The 23,534-nt window shown below is 36.6% G+C and overlaps 4 protein-coding genes across 7 annotated transcripts; 2 read left to right on the top strand and 2 right to left on the bottom strand.

Annotated features, from left to right (window-relative positions):
- Positions 1–729: 729 nt before the first annotated feature.
- On the top strand, positions 730–6,049 carry LOC111490971. Of its 3 annotated transcripts, none has more exons than XM_023139660.1 (3): positions 730–869; positions 2,185–4,481; positions 5,535–6,049. In XM_023139660.1, the coding sequence occupies exons 2-3, from the start codon at positions 2,313–2,315 to the stop codon at positions 5,625–5,627; spliced, it is 2,262 nt and encodes a 753-aa protein (XP_022995428.1). In that variant the 5' UTR covers positions 730–869; positions 2,185–2,312; the 3' UTR covers positions 5,628–6,049. The 3 variants fall into 3 exon arrangements, with proteins under 3 accessions (XP_022995428.1, XP_022995429.1, XP_022995427.1); XM_023139661.1 differs by lacking the exon at positions 5,535–6,049 and adding an exon at positions 4,623–5,000; XM_023139659.1 differs by lacking the exon at positions 5,535–6,049 and having other exon boundaries at positions 2,185–5,000.
- A 2,286-nt stretch (positions 6,050–8,335) lies between these two features.
- LOC111490972 (abscisic acid receptor PYL8-like) lies at positions 8,336–10,911 on the top strand. Its single transcript, XM_023139662.1, has 3 exons — positions 8,336–8,870; positions 9,446–9,661; positions 10,338–10,911. The coding sequence occupies exons 1-3, from the start codon at positions 8,715–8,717 to the stop codon at positions 10,554–10,556; spliced, it is 591 nt and encodes a 196-aa protein (XP_022995430.1). The 5' UTR covers positions 8,336–8,714; the 3' UTR covers positions 10,557–10,911.
- Positions 10,912–12,088: 1,177 nt separating this feature from the next.
- Positions 12,089–16,618, bottom strand: LOC111490970 (ATP-dependent zinc metalloprotease FTSH 11, chloroplastic/mitochondrial-like). The gene is made up of 17 exons (XM_023139658.1): positions 15,936–16,618; positions 15,700–15,853; positions 15,521–15,613; positions 15,348–15,433; positions 15,135–15,258; positions 14,869–14,988; positions 14,390–14,440; positions 14,164–14,225; positions 14,027–14,084; positions 13,793–13,918; positions 13,634–13,714; positions 13,307–13,436; positions 13,073–13,221; positions 12,725–13,006; positions 12,497–12,586; positions 12,354–12,407; positions 12,089–12,246 (listed from the first exon to the last, which is right to left on the bottom strand). Exons 1-17 carry the CDS (start codon positions 16,559–16,561, stop codon positions 12,106–12,108), a joined length of 2,427 nt encoding a protein of 808 aa, XP_022995426.1. The 5' UTR covers positions 16,562–16,618; the 3' UTR covers positions 12,089–12,105.
- Positions 16,619–17,766: 1,148 nt separating this feature from the next.
- LOC111490948 (polypyrimidine tract-binding protein homolog 2-like) lies at positions 17,767–23,254 on the bottom strand. Of its 2 annotated transcripts, none has more exons than XM_023139618.1 (11): positions 23,102–23,254; positions 22,089–22,297; positions 21,783–21,992; positions 20,528–20,590; positions 20,360–20,433; positions 19,949–20,044; positions 19,692–19,749; positions 19,323–19,439; positions 19,101–19,182; positions 18,625–18,737; positions 17,767–18,404 (listed from the first exon to the last, which is right to left on the bottom strand). In XM_023139618.1, exons 2-11 carry the CDS (start codon positions 22,272–22,274, stop codon positions 18,069–18,071), a joined length of 1,335 nt encoding a protein of 444 aa, XP_022995386.1. In that variant the 5' UTR covers positions 22,275–22,297; positions 23,102–23,254; the 3' UTR covers positions 17,767–18,068. The 2 variants fall into 2 exon arrangements, with proteins under 2 accessions (XP_022995386.1, XP_022995387.1); XM_023139619.1 differs by having other exon boundaries at positions 19,323–19,427.
- Positions 23,255–23,534: the final 280 nt, after the last annotated feature.

Raw genomic sequence — 23,534 nt, 5'->3', positions numbered from 1 at the left:
TTTTTTAATGATTAAAATAGTACAAAAATGACTTCAACCATTTCAACATCATCCTCTAAACTTGTCAGTAGAATTCTAAAATTTGTCTAAAAAACATTAGATAAAAAAAAATTCCTAAATTTTAATATAATTTTAAAAAATCTAAATGGTAAAACTTCATCTCTCAAAACATGAAATGAAAAATTTTCTTTATATTATAAATATTAATGAAATTCATATTTTAAACTTAAAAATTAAAAAGGAAAATAATAAAATAAATATATAAGAAACAAAAGGAAAGTATTAAACTTAAAACATTTGGCATAATAATTATCAGTAACAAATATAAAAATAAATAAATTTGTACATTCAAATTTGATTAATAAATGTTCTCTTACCTTTTTTCCTCCTCCCAAATTTTATTTGGAAGAAAAATACATCATAAATAATTAACTATATTTAGCATATTACAAACCTTATACTAGAGTTAAAATTTAACTCTAGTTAAGTATTTTTTTTTTTTTTTTTGTTCTCCCATAAAAAAAATAATAAAAAAAAAAGAGGAGAGAGAAAAAGTTAAATATTAACCAAAGCCATAATTCTTAATTTTTTGTCTCCCCCAAAAATTCAGTTTTTTTTTTTTTTTGTTCTCCCATAAAAAAAATAATAAAAAAAAAAGAGGAGAGAGAAAAAGTTAAATATTAACCAAAGCCATAATTCTTAATTTTTTGTCTCCCCCAAAAATTCAGTTTTTTTTTTTTTTTTGGGGCATTTGGAAAATCTCTCAGGCTCTCAGGGGGTTTTGACAAATGGGTCACTGTACATGGCGATGGTCTTCTCAGATTCAAATCACTTCAAACTCGGAACCCTCCTATTTTTTTTCGTATTAGGTAATTCTTTCTACCATAGTCTAATTTTTATGATTCCGATTCAACTTCCTTTCTGTTTAAATCTGTTTCCCCTAAGTTTCGGTTGTTCTAGGGTTTCTTTTTCACTACTGGATTGCTTCAATTCAAATGCTCTTACCAAAATTTGACCGTTAACCTTGAGCTCTAATCCCTTGTTCTTGGATCATTCATTAGTTGCGAGTTGTTCCGATTCGTTGTTTTTCTTAACTGTCGGTTACTGTTCACTGGCTTTCAGTTGGGAATCGTTATAATTTCGTAGCTGAATTTGCGATGGGGTTTTTAGGAGAATGTGGGTTTAAATTTGTAAAATATATCGTTAATTCAGCGTCTAGAACTATCGATACAATATGCGGTGGCTCGATCGGTCATTTCTCTGCGGAGTTCTTTGGCGTATGAGAATAATAAGACCCTGAAAGGAAAATGAACTTATATGAATATTTTTATAAGTTTATCCGTATGCGTACAGGCTCTGATTTTGGGTGCGTGTATGTAAATTGTAATTGACAGTCTGATAAGCCAATACAAACAATGTGTTACGGGTTGCAACTTCCTCTTCTTTCGACCTTGGAAGTTTTGAGGTTAAAGATTAAGAAATTGATTATATGACATAAAGGAAATGCTCCAAACATCCCAAGGACTTGCGAAAAATTGCGCCAATTGAAATTGTTGAAAGAAGATTTGGATAGGTTGCCTGAAATAGAAGCTAAGAGTTCTGCCACGTTGTATGTCTCTTCCCAGTTTCTACAGCGTCTTTAAATATCCCTAGGTTCCTATTTGACCACATTTCCGATTGATTGATTCTTTCGTTCTAAGACTCCGCCTGCAAATTATTTGCTCATTTGAGTTTTCAGCTGTGCACGGAAAAAAATATTATTATTAAAAACACATAAATAATCTGTTCTAACATTTCAGGCTAAAGGGACACTGAACAAAACATGCTGCACAGTCTATTTGTTAGCTCTAGAAATACGTCGTATTGAGTTGAATGAGCGAATTATCTTTTTTCGTAATAAGATGATGTCCGTGCCTACTATATGCATTGGGGAGTAAAGAAATTAAGGCCGTTTATGATGAATAAGAAGATGTATTATAGACTTTGAATTAAATCTGAGTTGGATTTTGTTCAGTTTGTGCTTTATGATTAATATTGATATACATATTAATGCATGAATGTAATCAATCTATCTCTAAGTTTCTTAGGCAATTCCCTTTCCTCAACCCAACTCTCCATAAAAGATCCAATGTACTGCTTACACTTGCAGATGTCCGTATAACTTATTATTTGATTTTGTATCAGGTACTTTAACATCTAAAGTACTGCTGATTTAGAGCAGAAGTTTCTTGAGCTGTAGAACCTGATATTATTGGTTGAACTGAAGTTTTATAAATAGGCGTGGTTCTTAATATTCAGATTTTTAGGTTATTATGGAGTGCAACAAAGATGAGGCAGTTAGAGCGAAAGAAATTGCTGAGAGAAAATTTACCGAGAGGAATTATTCCGCTGCAAAGAAGTTTGTTTTGAAGGCTCAAAATTTGTACCCGGGGCTTGATGGTCTCTCTCAACTGATGACAACTCTCGAAGTGTATATCTCTGCAGAGAATAAGATAAATGGGGAAACGGATTGGTATGGAATACTTGGTGTGAACCACTTGACTGACGATGAGACTATTAGGAAACAATATAGAAAATTGGCTCTTGTCCTCCATCCTGATAAAAACAAGTCACTTGGTGCAGAGGGTGCGTTTAAATTGGTTTCAGAGGCCTGGAGTTTGTTATCTGACAAGACAAAGAGATTGGCTTATAATCAGAAGAGGGATTCGAAAGGTAGTCGACAGAAAACTTCTACCCACACTCAAAATACTTCTGTGCCGCCAAGTGCAAATGGCTTTCAAAATTTTCATAATGTTGCTTCAAATGCAAGGAACGTTCAAAGCAAAGTCCAGGTAGGGGCTACCTCATTTCAGCCTTCCCATAAGAAACCAGATACTTTTTGGACTCTTTGCAATCGATGCAAGACTCATTACGAGTACCTTGGGATCTATCTAAATCACACCCTCCTTTGCCCTAATTGTCATGAAGCTTTTTTGGCTGTAGAGAAGGCTCCACCCCCAAATGTATTCAAGTCTCCTAGTTGGTCTTCTCAGCAGCAACTTCAAAATTCTAGACAGCATCCTGTTAGTGGCAACGTCCATGGTACTGGTAGAAATCCTAAAAATCCTGACACTGTGCATTCTGTGGGCCTTAATTCAGTTGATAATGCGAACTTTCAGTGGGGCCCTTCCTCCCGGACAGCTGGTGTTGGTAGTACTTTTTCTTCAGCTTCCGCTCAATCTGCAAATTTGGTTCAACAAGCAATTGAGAAAGGGAAAAGAGATCGCGATGAGATACAGCCCTCAACTGAAGTGGAGAGGAGTCACTTTCCTTATTCAAAAAAGAAAAAAACTGATGGAATTAACAGCTATGGGGTCCACATGGCAAACCAAATAGACAGAGGAGATGGATCAGCTGGTGTTCGTTTACCTGAATTAAATAAGAATTATCCTGATACTCAAAAGTTTTATGGTCTTTATGGTTCATTTAACAGGACAAATAGCCACAGAGAGTTGTCAATCTTTGAAACTCGGAATATGCAAATGGACAAGGCTCGAGCTGAAATTAGTAAGAAACTTAAAGAATGGAGCTCATTAGCTGAAAAATCAACTTTGAATAAACAGTCCAAGAAGCAAAAGAATGTGGTGAATGATGAAACTCCTGATATAAAAGTTAATGGTAAATTTTCTGCAAGTAGAAAAGGATGGCATGAGAGGAAGCCTCAGTCAGGCTCTTTAGCTGGTAAAAGTACAGGTAGTGAGAAAAATCCTATCTCAATTATTGTTCCAGATTCTGATTTTCATAATTTTGACTTGGACCGAGCTGAAAGCTCATTTGGGGATGATCAAGTCTGGGCTTGTTATGATGATGATGATGGAATGCCTCGTTTCTATGCTCGAATTCACAAGGTGATTTCCCGAAAACCATTCAGAATGCGCATCAGTTGGCTCAACTCAAGAAGCAACGCTGAGATTGGCCCTATGGACTGGGTAGGTTCGGGGTTCACAAAAACCTGTGGAGATTTCAGAATTGGGAGACATGAGTGCACAAGATCATTGAACTCCTTCTCACATAAAGTTTGCTGGATGAAAGGTTTACGAGGGGTGATTCGGATATTTCCTCAGAAGGGTGAAGTCTGGGCTCTTTACAGAGACTGGTCTGCAGATTGGAATAAAGATACTTCAGAAGAAACAATTCACCAATACGATATGGTAGAAGTGCTTGATGATTTTAATGAAGAACAAGGCGTGTCTGTTGCTCCTCTTGTTAAGGTTGTTGGTTTCAGGACTGTGTTTCGTAGACACATGGATCTGAAAGAAGTGAGGAAGATCCCTAGAGAAGAGATGTTCCGCTTCTCCCACCAGGTCCCCAATTACTTGCTTACGGGAGAAGAATCTCCGAATGCTCTGAAGGGTTATAGGGAATTGGATCCAGCAGCAACTCCTTTGGAGCTCCTCCAGATTGATACAGAATCTCATCAGGCAACAACAGAGGACACTGAGGTAAAAACTGAAGAAGAGATATCTCATATTAGCCAGGAAACTGTAGTTAATGAGGTGGAAGACACTTTGGAAGCTAGGAAGGTAGATTTAGAAACTCAGGAAGATGAACAAACTAAGATGCCTGGCGTTGTTGTCTTCCAGGGTAGCTCAGGAAGCTGATAGGCAGATGATGCCAACAAAAGTAAATCAACTAAATGTGGAGATTGATCGAGGTATACCCAATAGGTGCATTTTTTGAATTCCGTCTGACCAAAATTGTAGAGAATTTCTTGATTTTGTTTGGACTGGATCCATAGTTGCTCCGATTGTTTATTGGTTTTGTGGCTATGTACTTGAGACAGTTAAATCTCTCAAGTTATCGAGAAATTCATCGATGATGACCATCACAATTGGGACAAAAATGAGATCCAACTTTTCTCTACTTACCTGAAATTTTTTAGGGTCTGGTTATTTGTGGCTCCTTAGCACTTAATTAACTCAGACCCTGTTCTTAAAGGCTTCATTTAAGGACCGCGTTTATACTTATGGCTCATATTCCTCTCTCTTGTAAGGATCCTTCGAAATGTGTTCGTTCTCTCTTCCTTATTGAAGTCTCTTTTAGGTCAACAATCAACATGAAGGATGAGAGCTCTGGCAGTCTATTTCGGTTTTTGTTAGTTAATTTCCTTTCCCTTTTTCCTCGCTGGAACTTATAGAAAATGGGTGATTTAGAAGTAAAAGCACAGGATTAGCTTTGAACCTATATATATATATATATGTATGTATGAAAAGTTCAGAGAACTTTCTTATTGACTCCGCCATATGTTAACTATCATACCTTCAAGATCATGACGGTATTGCTGCTAGAAAGATTGTCATATGCAATATATACATAATGGTTTCTTATGCATGTAAAAGTCATTTTATATGCAAATTTATTGATGCATAATTGTACATGCATGGTATGACCATGAATATACACCATTCATACATGTGATACATACAATATACACACACACATGCATCCTGTGTGTGTACATCTAGACGTGGGTGGAAAATTTATGTGTCTTGCAGGTATTTTTTTCAACTCAATTGGCTTCTTGGTGTACGTACGGAGGGGAAGAAAGAACATCTTTAAGGATAGCCAACAGGCAACCTTCAGAATAAACTATCTTCAACTTAAAGAAGTGGAGGAATTTCATAATGGTTCTGTGGCAAAATATCTTAATCTTTGTGACTGCATGTGTTGTACTGCCAATCTTTCTTTATATTAGTTAAATACCAAAATCTTCCTTTTTGTTTTGCAAATTATGACACGTAACTAGTCTTTGTTGGGCACTTTACACCAGTAATCACATGGATGAAGATTTGCAGAGCTTATAATAATTGGTACTGATATCACTAGTTTATAGCTGATTGGTGCTGTGAATTGGAGAATTGATACTCGTCTTTGTGCGTTCTAGTGATTGTCCAATTAGTCACAGGCATGAGAATCATAGTATGCATTGATATTTTTTGTCTCGACATTTTCTATAGGATTGTAGAGACAAATGGCCAATTTAAATTCAGTGTTACAGATTTCTTTTGAGCGAATCAGCACTCTCTTAGCTTGTAATACCAATTATTGGCCACTGTGAGCATACCATTTTCTTTTCTTTTTTCTATAGTGGCTTATTTCCATCTGTCACTTAATTCTATATGATATTCAGCTCAGATCTTTATGCATTTGTTGTTTTATGTGGTGGTTCTGTGGGAGCTCTTTCTTGCACCATATGATATGCAATTATTCATTTAGGATGCTTTTCTTCTTCATTTTTGTTCATAAACACTGTTCAAATCAGCTGTTGTAATTTTGTGAGCGTCTTAGAACAGAACAAAGCCTGATCATTTGCATTTATATCTTTGAGAATGTTGTTCCTCTTCAGTTTTTTATGTTCTCTCTCTCTCTCTCTCTCTATATATATATATATATATATATATATATATTGCATATTACTTTTTTTGATCATTTGCATTTATATCTTTGAGAACGTTGTTCCTCTTCAGTTTTTTATGTTCTCTCTCTCTCTCTCTCTCTCTCTCTCTCTCTCTCTCTCTCTCTCTCTCTTTATATATATATATATTGCATATTACTTTTTTTGATACTTGTCACAGTGGGAGTTGCTGCACTAACCCCTCTGGAAATTGGAGATTGACAGGTGTCTGGCATGAGGAATTTGAAGTACAATAATGTAAGGGTTTGCTTTTTGTTTATTTTTCTTGGTGAAAAATGCTTCATCTGATGCTTTTGGTTGGTGAAGAAGAGTGAGAGGATATAGGCAACCTCCCTTTCTGTCTGGGGAACCATTCCTGCAGTTCATTGGTAGCATTCATATGGCCACCCCTCTCCTCTGCATAAAGAAACAAAGTGAGTAGTTTTTTATTGTCTTCTTTCAGCTGTCCTTATGAATTTTATATTCATTCTCTCAAAGCCACTTTGATAATTTTGTCCCATTTTCATTGGTTGTCGACCCACTTCAAAGTTTAAAGGGAATTTATTGATTTTGGATGTTTTTTTTCATCAACTTAGATACTCATGGACATGATTTAAGGTTTTGACATTGATTTAGAAACCCTTTTGTTCTAATATTTCAAAAGATTACGAGGTTCTTGATTATTAAAAGCTTTTCATTTGATTTTTATGACTATTAGATCTTCGTTGTTAACCTCGAGTATTTATTATATATGTTATATATGTATTACGTATTATTTCAAGATTAAGGGGTGAATCTTAATTTGAGCCTAAATCAATTGAGAACATATAAATAGTTAAAAGTTTAAATGGTTAAAGTATGTATCTATGTTATTAGAGTTCCATTAATTTTTTTTTTTTTTAAGTTAATTGGATCATTATTTAGAATCTTTATGATCCTAATTCCATTCCTGAGGTGGCAATTCAATACAAACCTAGCATTAAAGATGCATGTTATTGGTTCAAGCATATTCTATGAGAAATGATGTGCATTTTGAATAGGCAACCAAGTGAGGACAGGAAAAAAAGTGGTGATATTGATAGAGGAAAGGATTGAGATTAGATCTGATGTTTGCTCGTTCGTTTGAATGGTGACTTCAAACTTTTTTGACTATTTGACTCCCAAGCATACATAAAAATCAAGGCTCGTTCAAACACTAGATAAAAACTCGAATGAATGTCCAAGAGGACTACCATAAGTTTAATGATCTCCGCGAGTCGTGAACGTGAAACCCGCGATTGGTTGAAGCTAAAAAATAGAGGAGATATTCATTCACTTTTCACTTTTCATTCAAATTCTAAACAAGGTCAAAATCCGTAACATTTTTGAGCCATCTCTTATCCTTGGTTCATTTATTTATGTTCTTTGGTGTATATCACTTCTCTTTCCCCAATCGGTCTGACACCGACATTAACATCGATTCTTCTTCTTTGCACCGGCGCCACATCGGTGACAACACTGCCACCAACGGCGTCCCCAGTGTTTATTGCAATTAAAAAGCTATAAGAAAATTGATTTTTAATAAATAAAATATAGGTAGATAAATATCTAGCTCAACGAAAATATCAGCTGGCCGCAACTGTACTAAACGGCGCCGGTGAGGTGACGGTTTCAAATACAAATAACCGCCGACCGGAAAACATTGGATTTTTTTTTTTTCTTTTTTCCGTTAAAAAAAATTCAACTTTCTATTTTTACCAAACTGCTGAAGATATCGACGAGATAAGTCAATAAAAAGGGAGTGGCATCAGAAGTAATTACACAAAAAATAAGGGCTATTCTTGGGATATGAAATTTGTTGTCATTAACCAGAAATTATTGATGTATTAAAACGAGAAACAATAGTTAATTTAATTAATAATTAATTAAGAGAGAAATTTATATGAAGCGGAGAAGAGGAGACGAAAGGAGCAAGAAAAAAGCTGAGGTGAAGTTCGATCGGTCGTCTATGGCGGTGATTCTCCGGTGGCCGTTTTTCCACTGAACTGAATCTCTGTTGCGTTTCAGGCGGAGATTTTCTCTTTACTGAGACTCATATGCCGGCGATTGGATCTTCTGGTTTCCGGTGACTGAGCGGGGAGTTGGATAGTATAGTTTATGTTATGATTTGACCTTTACAGAAAGTCAGTTGAATTTTACGATTTTTTGGTTTTTCTAACTAACGAGGAGGGTGGAGAGAACTTGGTTGATTTAGTGGTGGAGTTCGATTTTGTTTTGTGGAGAAAGAGAATCAGTAGCGAAAATGAACGGTAGTAGCACGAATGTGAATGGGAATCGGAACGGAGGAGGATTCAGTAACGCGGAATGGGAGCTCATTCGGAGGTACCACAGGAACGAGGCTGCTGAGAATCAGTGCACCTCTCAGCTTGTTAAGCATATTAAAGCTCCTGTTCATCTTGTAAATCATCTTCTCTCTCTTTGTCCATTTTCAATTTCTGTTGATAACGATGGATTTGATCATTTTTTGGTTTTATGTGCGTAACTGTGCTATCTAAATGCGTTGTACTTATCAACACTAATGATCTTGAGGCTATGATTCATGATAATGGATATTTTATTTTATTGGCTTAATTGATTCTGTTGGTTTCTGCATTCTTCTATGTTTATATGGAAATATGAATGTCCATGCATTATATCTCAATCACTATCTCGATTCCGTACGTTTATGAGTTTGGTTCTTTTCATAAATTTTGGAGTTTGGTTCCTCCAGGTAATGTTTTCAAAAGAAAGTGAAAGGTGAGTCTTAGAGTACCAAATTCAAGGAAGTGTAAAGACATTGTACCTCTAGGAACTAGCACGGTTTCTTTATGTTTTCCCCTTGTCTAATATATATCTGAGATCATATGGGGATAAAGGTGCAAGTTCGCAATAAGAATTATGGGGATATTGGTATATTATCGTAATTTGAGTTATTGGATTCTTGCCTTCATTTTGTACTGTATTATTTTCTAAACTGGAATGTCTCCTCTTCAGGTATGGTCTCTGGTAAGGAGGTTTGATCAACCACAAAGATACAAACCCTTTGTTCGCAGATGTGTTGTAAAGGGAAACCTTGAGATAGGGACTCTCAGGGAAGTTGATGTGAAATCGGGGCTTCCTGCCACAACAAGTACAGAGAGATTGGAACTCCTTGATGATGATAAACACATCCTTAGCATGAGGATTGTTGGCGGAGATCACAGACTCAAGGTACAGGACAATGTATTTTTAGCCTACCATTTTATTTGAGATATCACTGGTCCTGATATTGGCCGAACATATGTTTTTTCTTTTTCAAGGTGAAAATAAATGTCTTATGTGTTCTCAAACAAAGTAGGCAGGAGAATATTTTTTGTGTTCAAAATTTTTAACCATTTTTATACAGATATTTATCCTTGAAAGTTGGAATCCTCAATTGATCCAAAGATTCTTACTCCAGTTCAGAGAATTGAGATTTCAAATATGTTAAAAAATCAAAAGGAGGAATTGTTTTAGCCATGATCTTGTTTCAATGTGCTTACGGTTGTCACTTCTGTCCACTGATAATGCTTGGAATATTTTATTATACCATGTAATTTCAACTATTTGCATTAGTGGCATGTGCTTTGGAATAAACAATAATGAGTTTCTCATGATTAGTAGCATGTGACTGTCTAATTAAGGATTTAACATGAATCCAAGCTCTATCATGGCACTATTTTTGTGATTGGTGAACTAAACTGGAAATTCTGCTTAGGATGGGCACTATAGTAGCTATTAGTGACTTAATTGTTCTCACTTTCATGCTTGGGGATACCTCGCTAGAGACATCATTTCTCTTCCGCCATTTTTGAACGACTGTGACTTAATCAGGAATAAATATAAATTCTCCGTAACATTCTTTCAGAATTACTCTTCAATCATTTCCCTGCATCCAGAAATCATTGATGGAAGACCTGGGACTTCGGTAATTGAATCATTTGTGGTGGATGTCCCTGAAGGAAACACGAAGGATGAGACTTGCTACTTTGTGGAAGCCTTCATCAAATGCAATCTCAAGTCACTTGCTGATGTTTCAGAGCGGCTAGCGGTGCATGATCGCACTGAACCTCTGGAAAGGATTTAAGAAATGGGAGTGGTAACTAGCAATGCATGCGAGGGGTTGCCTCGAATGAAGCCTCCTAGGCTCTTATTTCTTTGAAGGCTTTGGAGATGGACTGGCATAGGGTATATGGTACCCAAATTAGCATCATTTTGTATCGGTTGATATGATCTTTCTTTTTATTTTAGTTCTGCAAGTCTTATCTAGTACCTGGAGCATAAAGGGTCTTGTAAGGTTTGAGAAACTCTTTGAAGAATTAAATTATTTAGAGACAGAGAGAGAGAGGGAAGCCTAGATTCCTTCAAGTTCCAGGGTTTTGTTCATGGTGGTCTATGCATATTTATGTATATAACTTTGGTAGCGATGAATGGTTTCTGTATATTGGCTTCTGCTCTGTTTCAGTTTTACAAACTACAAATGCTATGCTTAGTTGAGGTAATGTAATGCTACTTCTTGATGGCGTTCTGTGTTTTAGGTTTCTCTGAGGTCATCATCACAGGGTACCTCTGGTTATTTGACAGCAAAAAGCTCCATCTGAGCTGACACACATGCATTGCTGACTCTTCTTACTACCCTCCTATCGACTATCTGTCAATGTCCTCATCTTCCCAGAGAAGGGCATGTAATAATGTCAGTTTTTTAGCATTTTTGTGTTGCTTGAACTGTATATCTATATTCGATTATGGTGGTCAGCAGTGTTTGCTTATGGTGGTGCTCAGTGTCAGAAACTCATGCATACTGTTGATGGTAGTGAAAATATCTTGGTTTTCCAAATTCTAGAATTAATTATCAGATGAGAATGAGACATCCAAACTTCCTTTGGACGGGAGTGGGATAAATTGCTGCACTTCGGATTTATGCAAAATATCAGCCAATGGATGCACAGTGTCAATGTAGAAATTTATATGGGTCCAAGGTGCATCTCATGATCTCTCTCTCTCTCTCTCTGACTAAACCCAATTCAATTCTATTCATGCAGGTGCAGCAATCTGGATTCTTTGACATCACTGATGCTTCTCTCTCCATTACAACTGAGAAGAGAGATGCTTTGACGCTCATCTCCACACTGCAAACTGCGAGTACATAATCTCTCTCTCTCTCTCTCTCTCTCTCTCTCTCTCTTTCTCTGGCAGTCCTGCTTGACAATATTCTAGTGGCTGAACATAAGAACAAATGAGAAATAAATGCTTTGAGACACACGATAATGGAAAGACTAATAGAAGAAACGAGTTTAGAATAGCGAAAAGATTGAATCTTTTGTTTTATTAGAGATCTGACGGTTAAACCGATATGTAAGAACAGTTTTAATACATGTACTGTCAAAAAAAATGTCGCAGATATTACAATTACATGGACACATATGAATACTCTACTGAATTTTTTTTTTTTGTAAAGGGACTCGTGGTTGTGCCCATGATTTGATCTGCTAGCTGGAATGTCGTGAAGAAGATGCTAAGGTCCTACATTTTCTTTCTATAACCCACCATTATGTATTGACCTCTTCTTTCTTGGTTGTTTCAGTTACTTTACAGAGATGATATGGCACAATGAACTGCTGAAACGTCAGAGAACTTCAATCCAATACAAAATCCTCTTCTTCTTCTAATTCTACTTGTTGGTTTCTGTAAGAAAGTAGAATCCTCTTTATTTCTTCTGCACTGAGAGTCTCATGTTCTAAAAGTGCATTTGACAGTGCATGTAACGCCTTCTCATGCTGTGAAACAAAAGTGCCAAACGTTAGAATTGAACTTGTAATGCTTAACATATTGGTTAGCAGTCGAGATTGTGAATAAAATTTAGTCCAGGATATTCATACTGAACCTTTTTTAAGAGGGCTGTCACACGGTCATATGCATCTTTTAGGAGACTAACGACCTGCACACCCAAGTTATATAAAATTTAGGGTTAGGAAGGAATTAGTTTGGCCAGATTATTCAAAGGGGCTGGAGGGACCAAAAACATACTTCTACATCAATACATGACTGCAGTTCTGCGCTCGGACGTTCTCTGATATGAACAGGCCCAATCGATTCACTCATCCCACAAACCGCCACCTTCATTGGTAATCAAAACAACATTGAGGATGAGAAAGCAAAACTAGGGTGCTGCTGGTAGAACACATAAAATGATTGACCATCAAAAACCGATATCGACAAAATGGAATAATTTAGAAACCCAATCTAGTGAAGTACCATATATTGGGCAAGCTCCGTAGCTTTGTGAAGATCACTACTTGCTCGAGTGGTGATATGGTCATGCCCAAATATGATCTCTTCTGCAACTCTTCCCCCCATACTAACGTCGAGTCGTGCTAATAGTTGCTTTCTGCTAATAGATGTATCGTCATTTGGAGGAAGTTGTGTGACCATTCCTAGAGAAGATCCACGAGGCATAATCGTTGCTTTATAAATCGGATGTGCACCATCGGTGTTAAACGCAACAATTGCATGACCACTCTCATGGTATGCAGTGAGCTACAATGAAAGGTACATCATCAGACATACATACAATATTTCAGAAGTTGAAATATCAATTAATACCATCTTTGACTCTTCTGGTATAAACATTGTTTTCCTCTCAGTACCCATAACTATTCGATCTTTTGCAAACTCCAACTGCTCATTGTTTAACTTCTCTGCACCTTCAACAGCAGCTTTAATGGCTGCAATATTTACCAAATTTGCAAGATCTGACAAGAAAAGAAATGTCGGTTGCTCAGGAAAAAGATCTCTCTCATTTTATGTCAGTTAAGTTGCACACATCTGAAAACTTACCTGCCCCGTTAAATCCCGACGTGCCACGAGCAATTGCTCTAACATCTACACTATCATCCAAAGGTGTGTCTTGTAAATAGAGCTCTAGAATCTCTTGGCGACCACGTACATCAGGGTCCCGGACAACGATCTACAAATGGATGTCAGTTAGCTTTGAAGTAGTCAAGGAGACTAACCATAGAACAGTATGGAAAACAATTATAATGGATTAAATCCAAATATTGGCTTAAGGACTGGATATGGCTCATTCAAATCCTACTATTAGTGAACAAAATGACAGTCATCCATATTCATACTACAACTTCCCTAAGAAAAATAGGAACTTACATGCCTGTCAAATCTACCAGGCCTCACCAAAGCTGGATCAAGAATATCTGGCGAGTTTGTAGCGGCCATCAATATGATACCCTGCAGAGATACAAAACTAAATCATACTCCAAGCCATCCTTTTGTATAAGAAAGCTCACAGTTCCTTTTGATAAGTACCTCATTCTGCTCAAAGCCATCCATTTCAACAAGTAGTTGATGCAATGTCTTCTTCGTGTGGCCTTCCCATTGTTTTCTGGTCGACCCAATAGCATCTATTTCATCGATAAAAATAATGCAAGGAGCCTGTGGACAAGATAAATAATCAAACTTGGGTGCTTTCACATGGTCTACATTTGTTCTAAGCTTGGATGCTTCAAGCAAGGTGATTAAGTTATCCAAAGACAAACAAACCTTTTTCTTTGCTACTTGAAATAATGATTTCACACGTCGAGCACCAACACCAACAAACCTACCAATTGAAAACAATAACGTTAAAATTTGTTAATCATTACACGATAACGTTAACGTATACAAAAAAGGAGGCTTACAATTCTTCAAACTCAGATCCTGGTTTGTAGAAAAATGGTACTCCAGCTTCACCAGCAATAGCCTTGAGAACACCAATTATATAATGAATTACCAATCAGCTGTCAGCCAAAGTAATAAACATATCGTCCAACATAGATTAACAAATGAAAGCCAACAAAGCCTAGATGATTGCAGTTCTAATAAAGAAAATAATCTCTTTTATAGTAAAACTGAGGGAAGTTTTACCTTAGCAAGTAAAGTTTTCCCAGTTCCTGGATCTCCTGTTAAAAGAATTCCCTGTAAATAAATCTTTTAGGCAGGTACCATATGAAAATAAATAAAGGAAGAAGAAAACAGAAAAACTTCTTGTGAAGGAATTCTGGAGACAGAAAGATATTCATTTGATAAGAAATGGGAGGAAATCCTACTCAACCAATGGCTAAGTAAGGGTAGAGAGAATGAACATTGGCCTTTATCCATCCATGAATCGTATTAGTCCATCCATGAATCCATGATGGTCCTCTCATATGGAGGAAGGACCTTCACTCACTGATGACAAGCAAAGGTTTCTAAGTTCTTTATACCCTTTTTCTTATTTCCTTCTCTTTTTCTTAGCTGAAATAAGTCCTCGTGAAGATTAAGCAACATAAACTAATTACAACGAAGAACTGCCAGATAAGATAACTACAAAATGCAAATCAAGTCCGAAAGTGACAAACACAAACCTTTGGCAACTTTCCCCCTAGGCGGGTAAACTTGGAAGGGTTCTTCAGATACTCCACTACTTCTTCCAGCTCTCGCTTTGCATCATCACAACCTTTAACATCCTTAAATGTCTTGACATTCTACCGGGATAATTTTATCAAGGAATAAGAACAAAAGAATTTTGCATGAAACAAATAACTAATTCACCCTAACTCACTCCTAGACTTAGCCTACGAGTCGAAACATTATTTCTTTCTCGGTAAAATGGGCCGTTATTATTATATACCTTCTCTGGCATATATTCTTTTGTGAATTCGTTTAGAGCATATAGAGAACTTGGATCAATGCCTGAGGTTCCTATGCCCCCAAAACTCCCTATGTATTTTTGATGTGCGGTTGCACCCATAAACCTGCAAGAGGACTCTCATTTGATATCATTGACAACGGAAAGAACACACTAATCCAACAGTGATAGAGATCATGACGTAAAGGTTAATACCATACTAATCCAAAAGCAACAGTGAAAATTATAGTGGATATCAGTTCTTGTAGGATCCGAGACTTGTAGGCTGCTTTAGGATTAACCTTCAGAAGAATTTCTCATAATATTAAATGGTAAGGAAAGGGGAAGTCCAAGAAATTCCTTATCATGACTAATGATATGATACTTACCATTACTACATGCAATGGTTGTTTATCAGAAATGCCAGGATTCACAAAAGGCTCATCCACATTGCCAGAATCTCGCTGCTTCAACTCTTGTAGCTATGCATTATCAAATAATACAAGTGTGTTCATACAAATTTGAGATCGTTCCAATAAAAGAACAGAGAAATTGGGCTCGAAGATACCAATGTAGGAAGAGTAGACGGCCTTCCAACATCAGAATCTGGAAGATACTCAGCAATTTCATCGGTGAGCACAAGAGCTCGAAGATACTCCACTACTCCTTTACTATCTACCGCATGATCCCTTTGCTCAAAACGCCTAATGACAGACTCGGGACTGGAAATGAAAATTGAAGAAGTTTCAGAACATAATCTTGCAATAATCTTGCAATCAAGAAAATCAAGTTTCAGAACTTCACCTCTTCTTATTCAATTCCACGAATAGAGCACTCTGCTTCGCCGCATCCTTCGGATTCGCATCGGCCTCAGCAGTTAACCTCTCCAACCGCTTCTCCTGCCGCCAAAACGTCCACCGACTACACCAATCCATCACAATTTCAATCACCTTCTGAAACTTCATTCTCGTTGCAGCCCACAATCCCATCAAGAACACCGCAAACGGCAGATTTCTCCACTTGCCCTCTTTCTCAGAATGAATTCTACTCTCGCTGCCCTCCATCCTGTTCCCATCAAAATCCGCACCCTGATCGCCAAACCCACCAGCATTGAAATCTTGAGGACCAGAGCCTATATTACCATCGGGAGAAGAAACCAATTCTGAATTGAAACTGCCATAGTCAGGGTGCAATGTACACGGAAGGGAAGAAGAAGAAGAAGAACGATGCCCAAGTCGAAACCTACAATCCCAAAATGAGTTGCAAGAAATGGAGCGGCAAGGAAGAAGCAATGAGGAGTGAACCCTCTGCCTTGAAGAAGAAGAAGAAGCAGAAGAAGAAGCAGTAGAAAGAAGGGGAAGAGGAGGGGAAAGCAGAGGCGAAGGAGAGAGTGAATGATTGAAGAACAAAGAAGCTTGAAGATTGACCATTGCGATGGAAACTCTGAGATAGTGAATGGAAGTTGAGATGTTACAGAGATAGTGAATGTGGGGGAAAATAGAGGGCCTTCTCTTTATATAACTGTTCTTGGCGCCGATTTTTGTATCGCCGACTTTGTGAAATTGACTTATGGGTTAAATTAAAATAAATAAATAAATAAATATAATGAGTGACTAAAAGACATATTTAGCCTTTTTGTTTGATTAAATTACAATTTCGTCTCTACAGCTCTACATCTTTATATTAGCTTCTATGAGTTATATATCTTATTAAACTTTTTTTTTTCTTATTCAATAAATTATACTTATTGCGAAATTGAATTGGTTCTTACCTTCTCTTCCAATCCAATCAACCTTTTATATCTCATCGCTCATCGATTGTTAACACTAACCTATATTTTAATGTCTTTAAAAAAATAAAAATAATAAGTTGCACTTAAAATTAGTCCAACTAGCTCAATAAAGGCCAATTAGTTTAACCATGAGGCCAATTCCAAGGAAGCTCGACTATGAGGTCAATTCCAAGGGCTCACACATGGCCTTGAGACTGACCCTTAGAGTCACCTCTATCATGAGGCATACTCTAAAAAGTTTAGTTCGATCAACAAAAGGAGTCCGAGTTTGAAGCCTTTGACACTTGTTACAAAGGGAGTCTGGTGGGAGTCTAGTTTGTAACCCAACCATTGAGTTTCCTCTAGCACGAGTAACCGACTCAAGAATCTTGAAAGAAAGAGAGTGAGAGGAAGACTACTTTTTCTACCATCTACAAATTTACCTTTGATCTGAATTTCAATATCAACAAAAACCTTACACAAGGGGCATTTACTTTCACAATGAGTCAAATCCATAGTTTTGAATTTGAAAGTTTCTCATAAATAAAAAAAAAATGAAATTAAAATACAAGTACACAGCTGAAAGGTGATTCAACACCAAAAGAAATTATCTAAAACCCCAATACAATTTTTTATCAAAGAAAAACAAGTTTTTAGATTTATATAAAATGTCCCCAATACAATTTTTTATCAGTATGGAGGGCAATGACAAACAGCAACCAGGCTTCTCATGAACTATGATGATCTTGGACAAATACAGCCACGTTTGATATAGTACATTGTATAAGCATCAATGAGTTGAGGATATGGTGGAAGGGGAGGAGTATCGTAATTATAGCAATAACGAGAATGAGAAAAGGTAAGAGACTACTAAAACAGTAATCAAGTATCTGAAGACAATTGATGATAATAACCAAGTTTTGCAAGTCACTTGGCTTCAAAGAAAGTGATTGGTTTTTAACTCAAGGATCTTACATTCATTCAAATCCCTTAAAATAAAAGGAAAATGAACAAAACTGACCTAATTGGTTCCCAACAGTGAGTTCATGTAACCGTCCAATTTAATGCACATATTCATCAGACAAATTGCATGCTCTAGTATTTTTGAGAAGCTTAGTTGGTTTTCTTGAATGGACAATCAACTATTAAACAGAAGAAAATATATGCTATTGCCTGTGATCGGGGCGATAGGGCGGTGGTGGTGTCTGGTGTAAACCACTGGGGCTTGACATCATACCTGGGCCCATCTGAGGCGGCATTGTCCCTGATGGCATGTAACCAGGATTGTGCATGGGCATGGAGTAGGGCGCAGCAGGACTGCTCGACCCCCACCCTGAAGAAGGCTGAGCCTGCACCCCAGGCTGCTCTGCAGAAGGACCATACTGGTTTCCGTTGTATTGATGGCTGGAAGGACCCATCATTTGAACTGGTTGCTGCCCTGGTTGAGAATTCACCATGGGAGTATTGGGAATCGTATAGTCCCGACTTCGGTCATTATTCACCTACAATGATCACATCAAATTGGACATTTAGGAGCATTCCTCTTAAAAATAATCCAATTGCATCAGAGGCAATAGAGAAAAGAATCAATGCCCACATTCTTTTACTCCTGAGAAGCAGAACTCAATTTGAAGAAAAAAACAAGTCATCGTCCTCTGTAAAGAGTAATTTAGATTCTAATTACTCTTGAACAAATCACCATAAGAGTGAAGTTTTTATTACCTTGATGCTCAAATCAGTGTGGCGTGAATATGAGATGTGAAGCTTGCAAAACCCTCCATCATAAATACAGTGTCCCTCCAGGGCTTCCTTGGCAACTACTGCAGTCTGAACGTCTGTTCACGCGTGGCATGTTATTAATTACTATGCTACATACTCCAATTGAAATAATATTCATGCGTAGATTGAAGTTGAACCATATTAAATACGTTGCTGTGTCCATCTTCTTACTTTTACTCGTATAGCACTTCGAAGTTACACTTTGCACTATCTAAGCTTCTAGTTCAGTAAGGATAATTTAATTTGTTCGATGATTTGAAATTAAATAAACCCTTTTTGAACTTATAAAGCATATGGTTGCTATCATGTTATAAACTGTAAATAAGCTTTTAACCATTTCTTTAAACAAGAGGTTGCTAATTTACATTTAAACCCAACAGTGAGATTAGTGTCAGCACGATTGAGCTAAAAGTAGCTACCTGGATATTGAATCAAGGCCTGCACTCCCCCATTCTTGTCAAACATGGCAATCTTTTGAACAGGACCAAACGCAGAAAAAACCTGCCAATAAAAAGAAAAATGGTTAGCATAAAAAATAGTTGACAAAGAATTATAAGATAAACATTCCTAGTCATTATATCTATATATGGTTCTAGAGTCCAGAAACAAAATCACAATAAAATTGGCATATCATGCAATACCATGTGCAAAACCTCCAAGGTGACTGCATATTGCATATTCTCAATGGAGGCAAGAAGAACATTACTCTCTGGTTCAAGCTTCTTTCCATCCAAACCCACGGTGAACTGCAAAGGTGACTGACGAAAAATTCAATCAAAGGATGGATTTAGAAAATAATATAAGAAACGAGAAGATAAAAAGAAGTGCCAAGATTTGTTCTAATAAGCCAGCACTTAAGTGAAAAGCACGTCAATTGAAGCTTTTATCTTCATTTTTTTATTTTGTACAACATTTGAATTTTTTTATCTATATAACGTGCACATAGGATAAATGGAAAGTAGAAATTTATGGGCACAACTTAATAACATGCCACCTAATGCATTCCTTACCTGACCACTTCCATCTATGGCTGATGGAGCAACGGGAAGATAAGGATTAGTGTAGTCCCTGAATCAACATACTATCAGAAAGGGGAGAGAGAAAAAGATAGTGATAAAACAGACACTAGTTACAAAGAGATGACAATTTCAGCATAAGGTAAATGACATTCGGTAACAAGGGGAATTATCTTAGACGTTGTGAAATGTTACTACTAAGTCAAAATAAACACATCGATAGCAGACTAAATGCAGAAAGCTGGGAAAACCTGCTTCGATGGCTCTGAAATTTCACAGTCAAATCAGTGTGGGCAGAGTAAGTAATTCTAAGAGAACATGGTCCAACATGATCAGGAAGCAGATATCTGCAAAAAGGTACCAAACTGAAATAAGAAACAATTGATGATACATGTAAAAATAGCATAATGACATGCAAGAATTTTAGAACTCAGTTCTTTAATCATACACATTTGTTAAATATAGCATCACTCGACACAAAAAGTTTGAATACTACTGATAATGGAACAAAGTATTTTAAGTCAATATTTTACAATTCTTTGATTACTGCAACAAGAATAATCACAGACAGACACCAGGCTAGTGCATGTGCAACTCTTCTACTGCTATATACACCATAGAAGAGGCCAAAAAACCATGTGAAGCATTAATACAATTGTCACCTAGGGATGCTTCTCCCATCCAAGGCATTCTTAGCTGATGAGGCAGTCTCTGCATCCGAAAATTGCACCAATGCCTAAAATGTTCAAACATCATTAACTGAATAAGATTTTCTCCAAGGATGGAAGTAACAATAGGACAACTGCTAAGATTATAAATTATTTACGGACCTGAAATCCAGCTGTTTTCTCAAAGGTAGTAATTTTGTGCACAAACCCGAAGGCTGAAAAGACCTGTGCATAATATTGGATAACCTTCAGAATGCAATTAAACCAAATGATATCACAGCATTCATCACATTTTAAGAATATCCCAACACCTACCAGATGCCTAATATCATACAAATTATCATTTTACAATCATAGTCAAAGCAGATACACCTAAACTCCAAACATAGACCTAGTAGGATGTCTAAATAGATAGCTACAGGTAACAAACATTAAACATTAATAATACAAACCCTACTGCAAAAAACTGGGAAGTTCAAATTATAGAAAATTATTGCTCAAGTGCTACTGCCAGGAACAAGAGTAAATGGAGGGCATATAATGGATAATGTTAACAAAGAAAAAGCTTGAAATTTTTTTTCAAGAATAACATAGAACTTATATACCAATTAAGAGGATATGATTAAAACGCATAATGGTATATGCCAATCAAACATTAAGTAAATTTCAACTCCTCTAAGAGAGATGGATATGATTTAGCAAAAATGCAAATCCAAAACAAATTAGTAACACCTGACTAGCTCACTAGAGGAAAGAGCAACTATTGGTTTGAAATCAATCACCATCTATAGGTATAATCTATCCTAAAAATAACCATAATGAAATAAGTTGTTAAATAATGGTTGAAGACCTCTAGAAATTTAACATTCATCCTACCATTTTAAAAAGAGAAGGCAAAGTCACCCACATTTTTCAGATGCATATGGAGTATCATCCTATGAATCCTTCATCTATTTCAAATGTTTGTCCATTAGGGCAGAATACTTGTATACTGAAAACAGATAATCCAAAAATTTAGAACAAAAAATTCCTATACTCTGAATCTCATGACTGGATTTAGACAGTAGTATCACTGGCACAGCATGCAGAGATGATAGGGAGAAGGATGCACAAGAGAGCAGAAATGATTATATCCTAAACTGTGAAAGGTAGGAGGAAGTTGAGGAAGAAGAGAAGGGAAGAGAGAGGTAGTGTTAAGGAAAGGAGAAAGGAGACAAACACACATGTGCTCTTTCTCCAGATGCACTAAGCTGCCATCAAAGATATTGCCTTGACAAGGGCCTGCTCATTCATTTACATTCAAGTCAAACAAAAGCTTTTGAAACATGACAAACTATAACCTAATCACCATAATTTAATCTTAGTGCCACAGAGGTTCACCTTTAACCGCAACAAGAACGTATTACAATCTGCTTACCAAGTGCAGAACATCAATGCTGACAAGGCGTGCATCAGTGCCCTCAATTGTTACCAAAAGTACGTTTCCAGGAACATCAGCTGTAGTTTTGTTGTTCACAATTTCTTGCCGGTTAGAATACTGCAGATAAACAGTTTTTCCTCTAACTTGAGCAGGCTCTGAGGACGATGCGTAATATGATATCATTGCAATTGCTTGATTTATGTCTACCTGTAATTTGAAACTTGGTCAAACATTTATTGGAAAGACCAGCTAGTGAGGTATACTGATGACGGAAAACAATATATGAGAAAATACTGCACTTACAAACTCAATAAAAGCTTGATTTCTGTTTGCCCCGACATTACATTTTGTGTTCACAACTTTTCCAAATGGCTTCCCCAGTTCAATAAGTTCCTCCTCCGTGCATTCCCAAGGCAAATTCCTCAAGTGGAGAACCTTCGACGGTGGTTGGGTATAACGGAACTGTGGCTGACTAGAAACCGACGACATATTGCCCAACTAATAGGAGAACACTGCAAATTTATACACAACCGTTGTACTGTTAGAACATAAAATTCAGTACGCAGAAATAAAAACAGACGTTCATTAACCTATAACTCTCTATCACCATCAACAATTGTACCATAAAATCCTCAATTCTGCATTGATATGAACAATGTTCCATTATCTCGTTAACAGATATACAGAGAGAATCTGGGGATGCATAAAATAGAGCCATGCCGGTCAATGAACAAGTTTCTTCGTCTCTTAAATTTCCCATCTTGTCTTGTTTGGGTTTTAGTTTTCATTTTCTATCCCTCGCTTCTTTTACTACTACTTCCTTTTTTTCTCCCTAACTTACAGAGTAAGCCCATAAAGTTGAAAACAGCAACAAATGGACCAAAGAACTTCACCACTGCAGAGGTTCAATCAAACGTAATTTCGAAGCACAGACCAATCTACCAAACATACCAGTAAAGGCAAGATCGCCAATAAGATCGACCCGTACAGAATAATCAAAGAAATTAACAGACGATTATTAAGACAGCACCTGATAAATCAATCCAATGATTCAGGCGACATCGCAATGTCATTTATCGTCCACGTAATTACAGCAAACATTCTTATGTACATAATCACAGAATAAACAAAAAATATAATCGATAACGAAAAAATCATCATCAAACACGACAATCTTTCAAGTAATAATCATGCAGAACGAAGAAGTCAAAAGCACGAATCAGGAGAGCAATAGACGGCATTACATACCAAAATACCTAAAGAATCGAAGAACAGAAAGCGATCCACGAGAAGATCGAGATAGAGAAATAGAATACCTGAGATAATGGACGATAAACCCTCGGGAAAGAAAAGAATTGAAAGAGCTGTGAAAGTTAGGGTTTCAGAAAGACGCAGAGGGAGAAGTTTTCCGTGGGCTTCTGCAGATGATCTAAAACGATAAAAATAAGGATGTTTTTTCTTTTCTTTTCACTGGATATATGGCATTGCTTTGCAAGGGGTAAAATGGTCCAAATAATTTAAGTTATGACCATCATACGAGAAAGAGACACATCTTTTTTCTTTTTTTTTTCTTTTGTTTTAATTTCTGTTAATTTTTTACCATAATCAATTTTATTAAAAAAAAAAACTAAGTGTAATTGCAAAAACAAACCTGTGTTTTTAACACTCTTATAAGAAATGTTTCATAAATAATATTTTATTTCTCTCTCCAATTAATGTATGATTTCACAATCCACTTTCTTAAAACAA

This window comes from Cucurbita maxima, unplaced genomic scaffold (genome assembly GCF_002738345.1).
Source record: "Cucurbita maxima cultivar Rimu unplaced genomic scaffold, Cmax_1.0 Cma_Scf00016, whole genome shotgun sequence".
Taxonomy (NCBI): Eukaryota; Viridiplantae; Streptophyta; class Magnoliopsida; order Cucurbitales; family Cucurbitaceae; genus Cucurbita; species Cucurbita maxima.
This window is presented reverse-complemented; position numbering and strand designations above follow the sequence as displayed.

What these genes read in the sequence shown, in the direction of transcription:
- LOC111490972 (XM_023139662.1), top strand. Translation starts at nt 8,715, where the DNA reads ATGAACGGTAGTAGCACGAATGTGAATGGGAATCGGAACGGAGGAGGA. An exon ending in TTAAAGCTCCTGTTCATCTT is followed by an intron (nt 8,871 to 9,445) that starts GTAAATCATCTT and finishes TCTCCTCTTCAG; the next exon opens with GTATGGTCTCTGGTAAGGAG. An exon ending in GCGGAGATCACAGACTCAAG is followed by an intron (nt 9,662 to 10,337) that starts GTACAGGACAAT and finishes ACATTCTTTCAG; the next exon opens with AATTACTCTTCAATCATTTC.
- LOC111490948 (XM_023139618.1), bottom strand. Translation starts at nt 22,274, where the DNA reads ATGTCGTCGGTTTCTAGTCAGCCACAGTTCCGTTATACCCAACCACCG. An exon ending in GCATTGATGTTCTGCACTTG is followed by an intron (nt 20,591 to 21,782) that starts GTAAGCAGATTG and finishes TATTATGCACAG; the next exon opens with GTCTTTTCAGCCTTCGGGTT. An exon ending in GATGGGAGAAGCATCCCTAG is followed by an intron (nt 20,045 to 20,359) that starts GTGACAATTGTA and finishes ACCTTTTTGCAG; the next exon opens with ATATCTGCTTCCTGATCATG.
- LOC111490971 (XM_023139659.1), top strand. Translation starts at nt 2,313, where the DNA reads ATGGAGTGCAACAAAGATGAGGCAGTTAGAGCGAAAGAAATTGCTGAG.
- LOC111490970 (XM_023139658.1), bottom strand. Translation starts at nt 16,561, where the DNA reads ATGGTCAATCTTCAAGCTTCTTTGTTCTTCAATCATTCACTCTCTCCT. An exon ending in CGTCTACTCTTCCTACATTG is followed by an intron (nt 15,614 to 15,699) that starts GTATCTTCGAGC and finishes GATAATGCATAG; the next exon opens with CTACAAGAGTTGAAGCAGCG. An exon ending in AACCATTGCATGTAGTAATG is followed by an intron (nt 15,434 to 15,520) that starts GTAAGTATCATA and finishes ATTCTTCTGAAG; the next exon opens with GTTAATCCTAAAGCAGCCTA.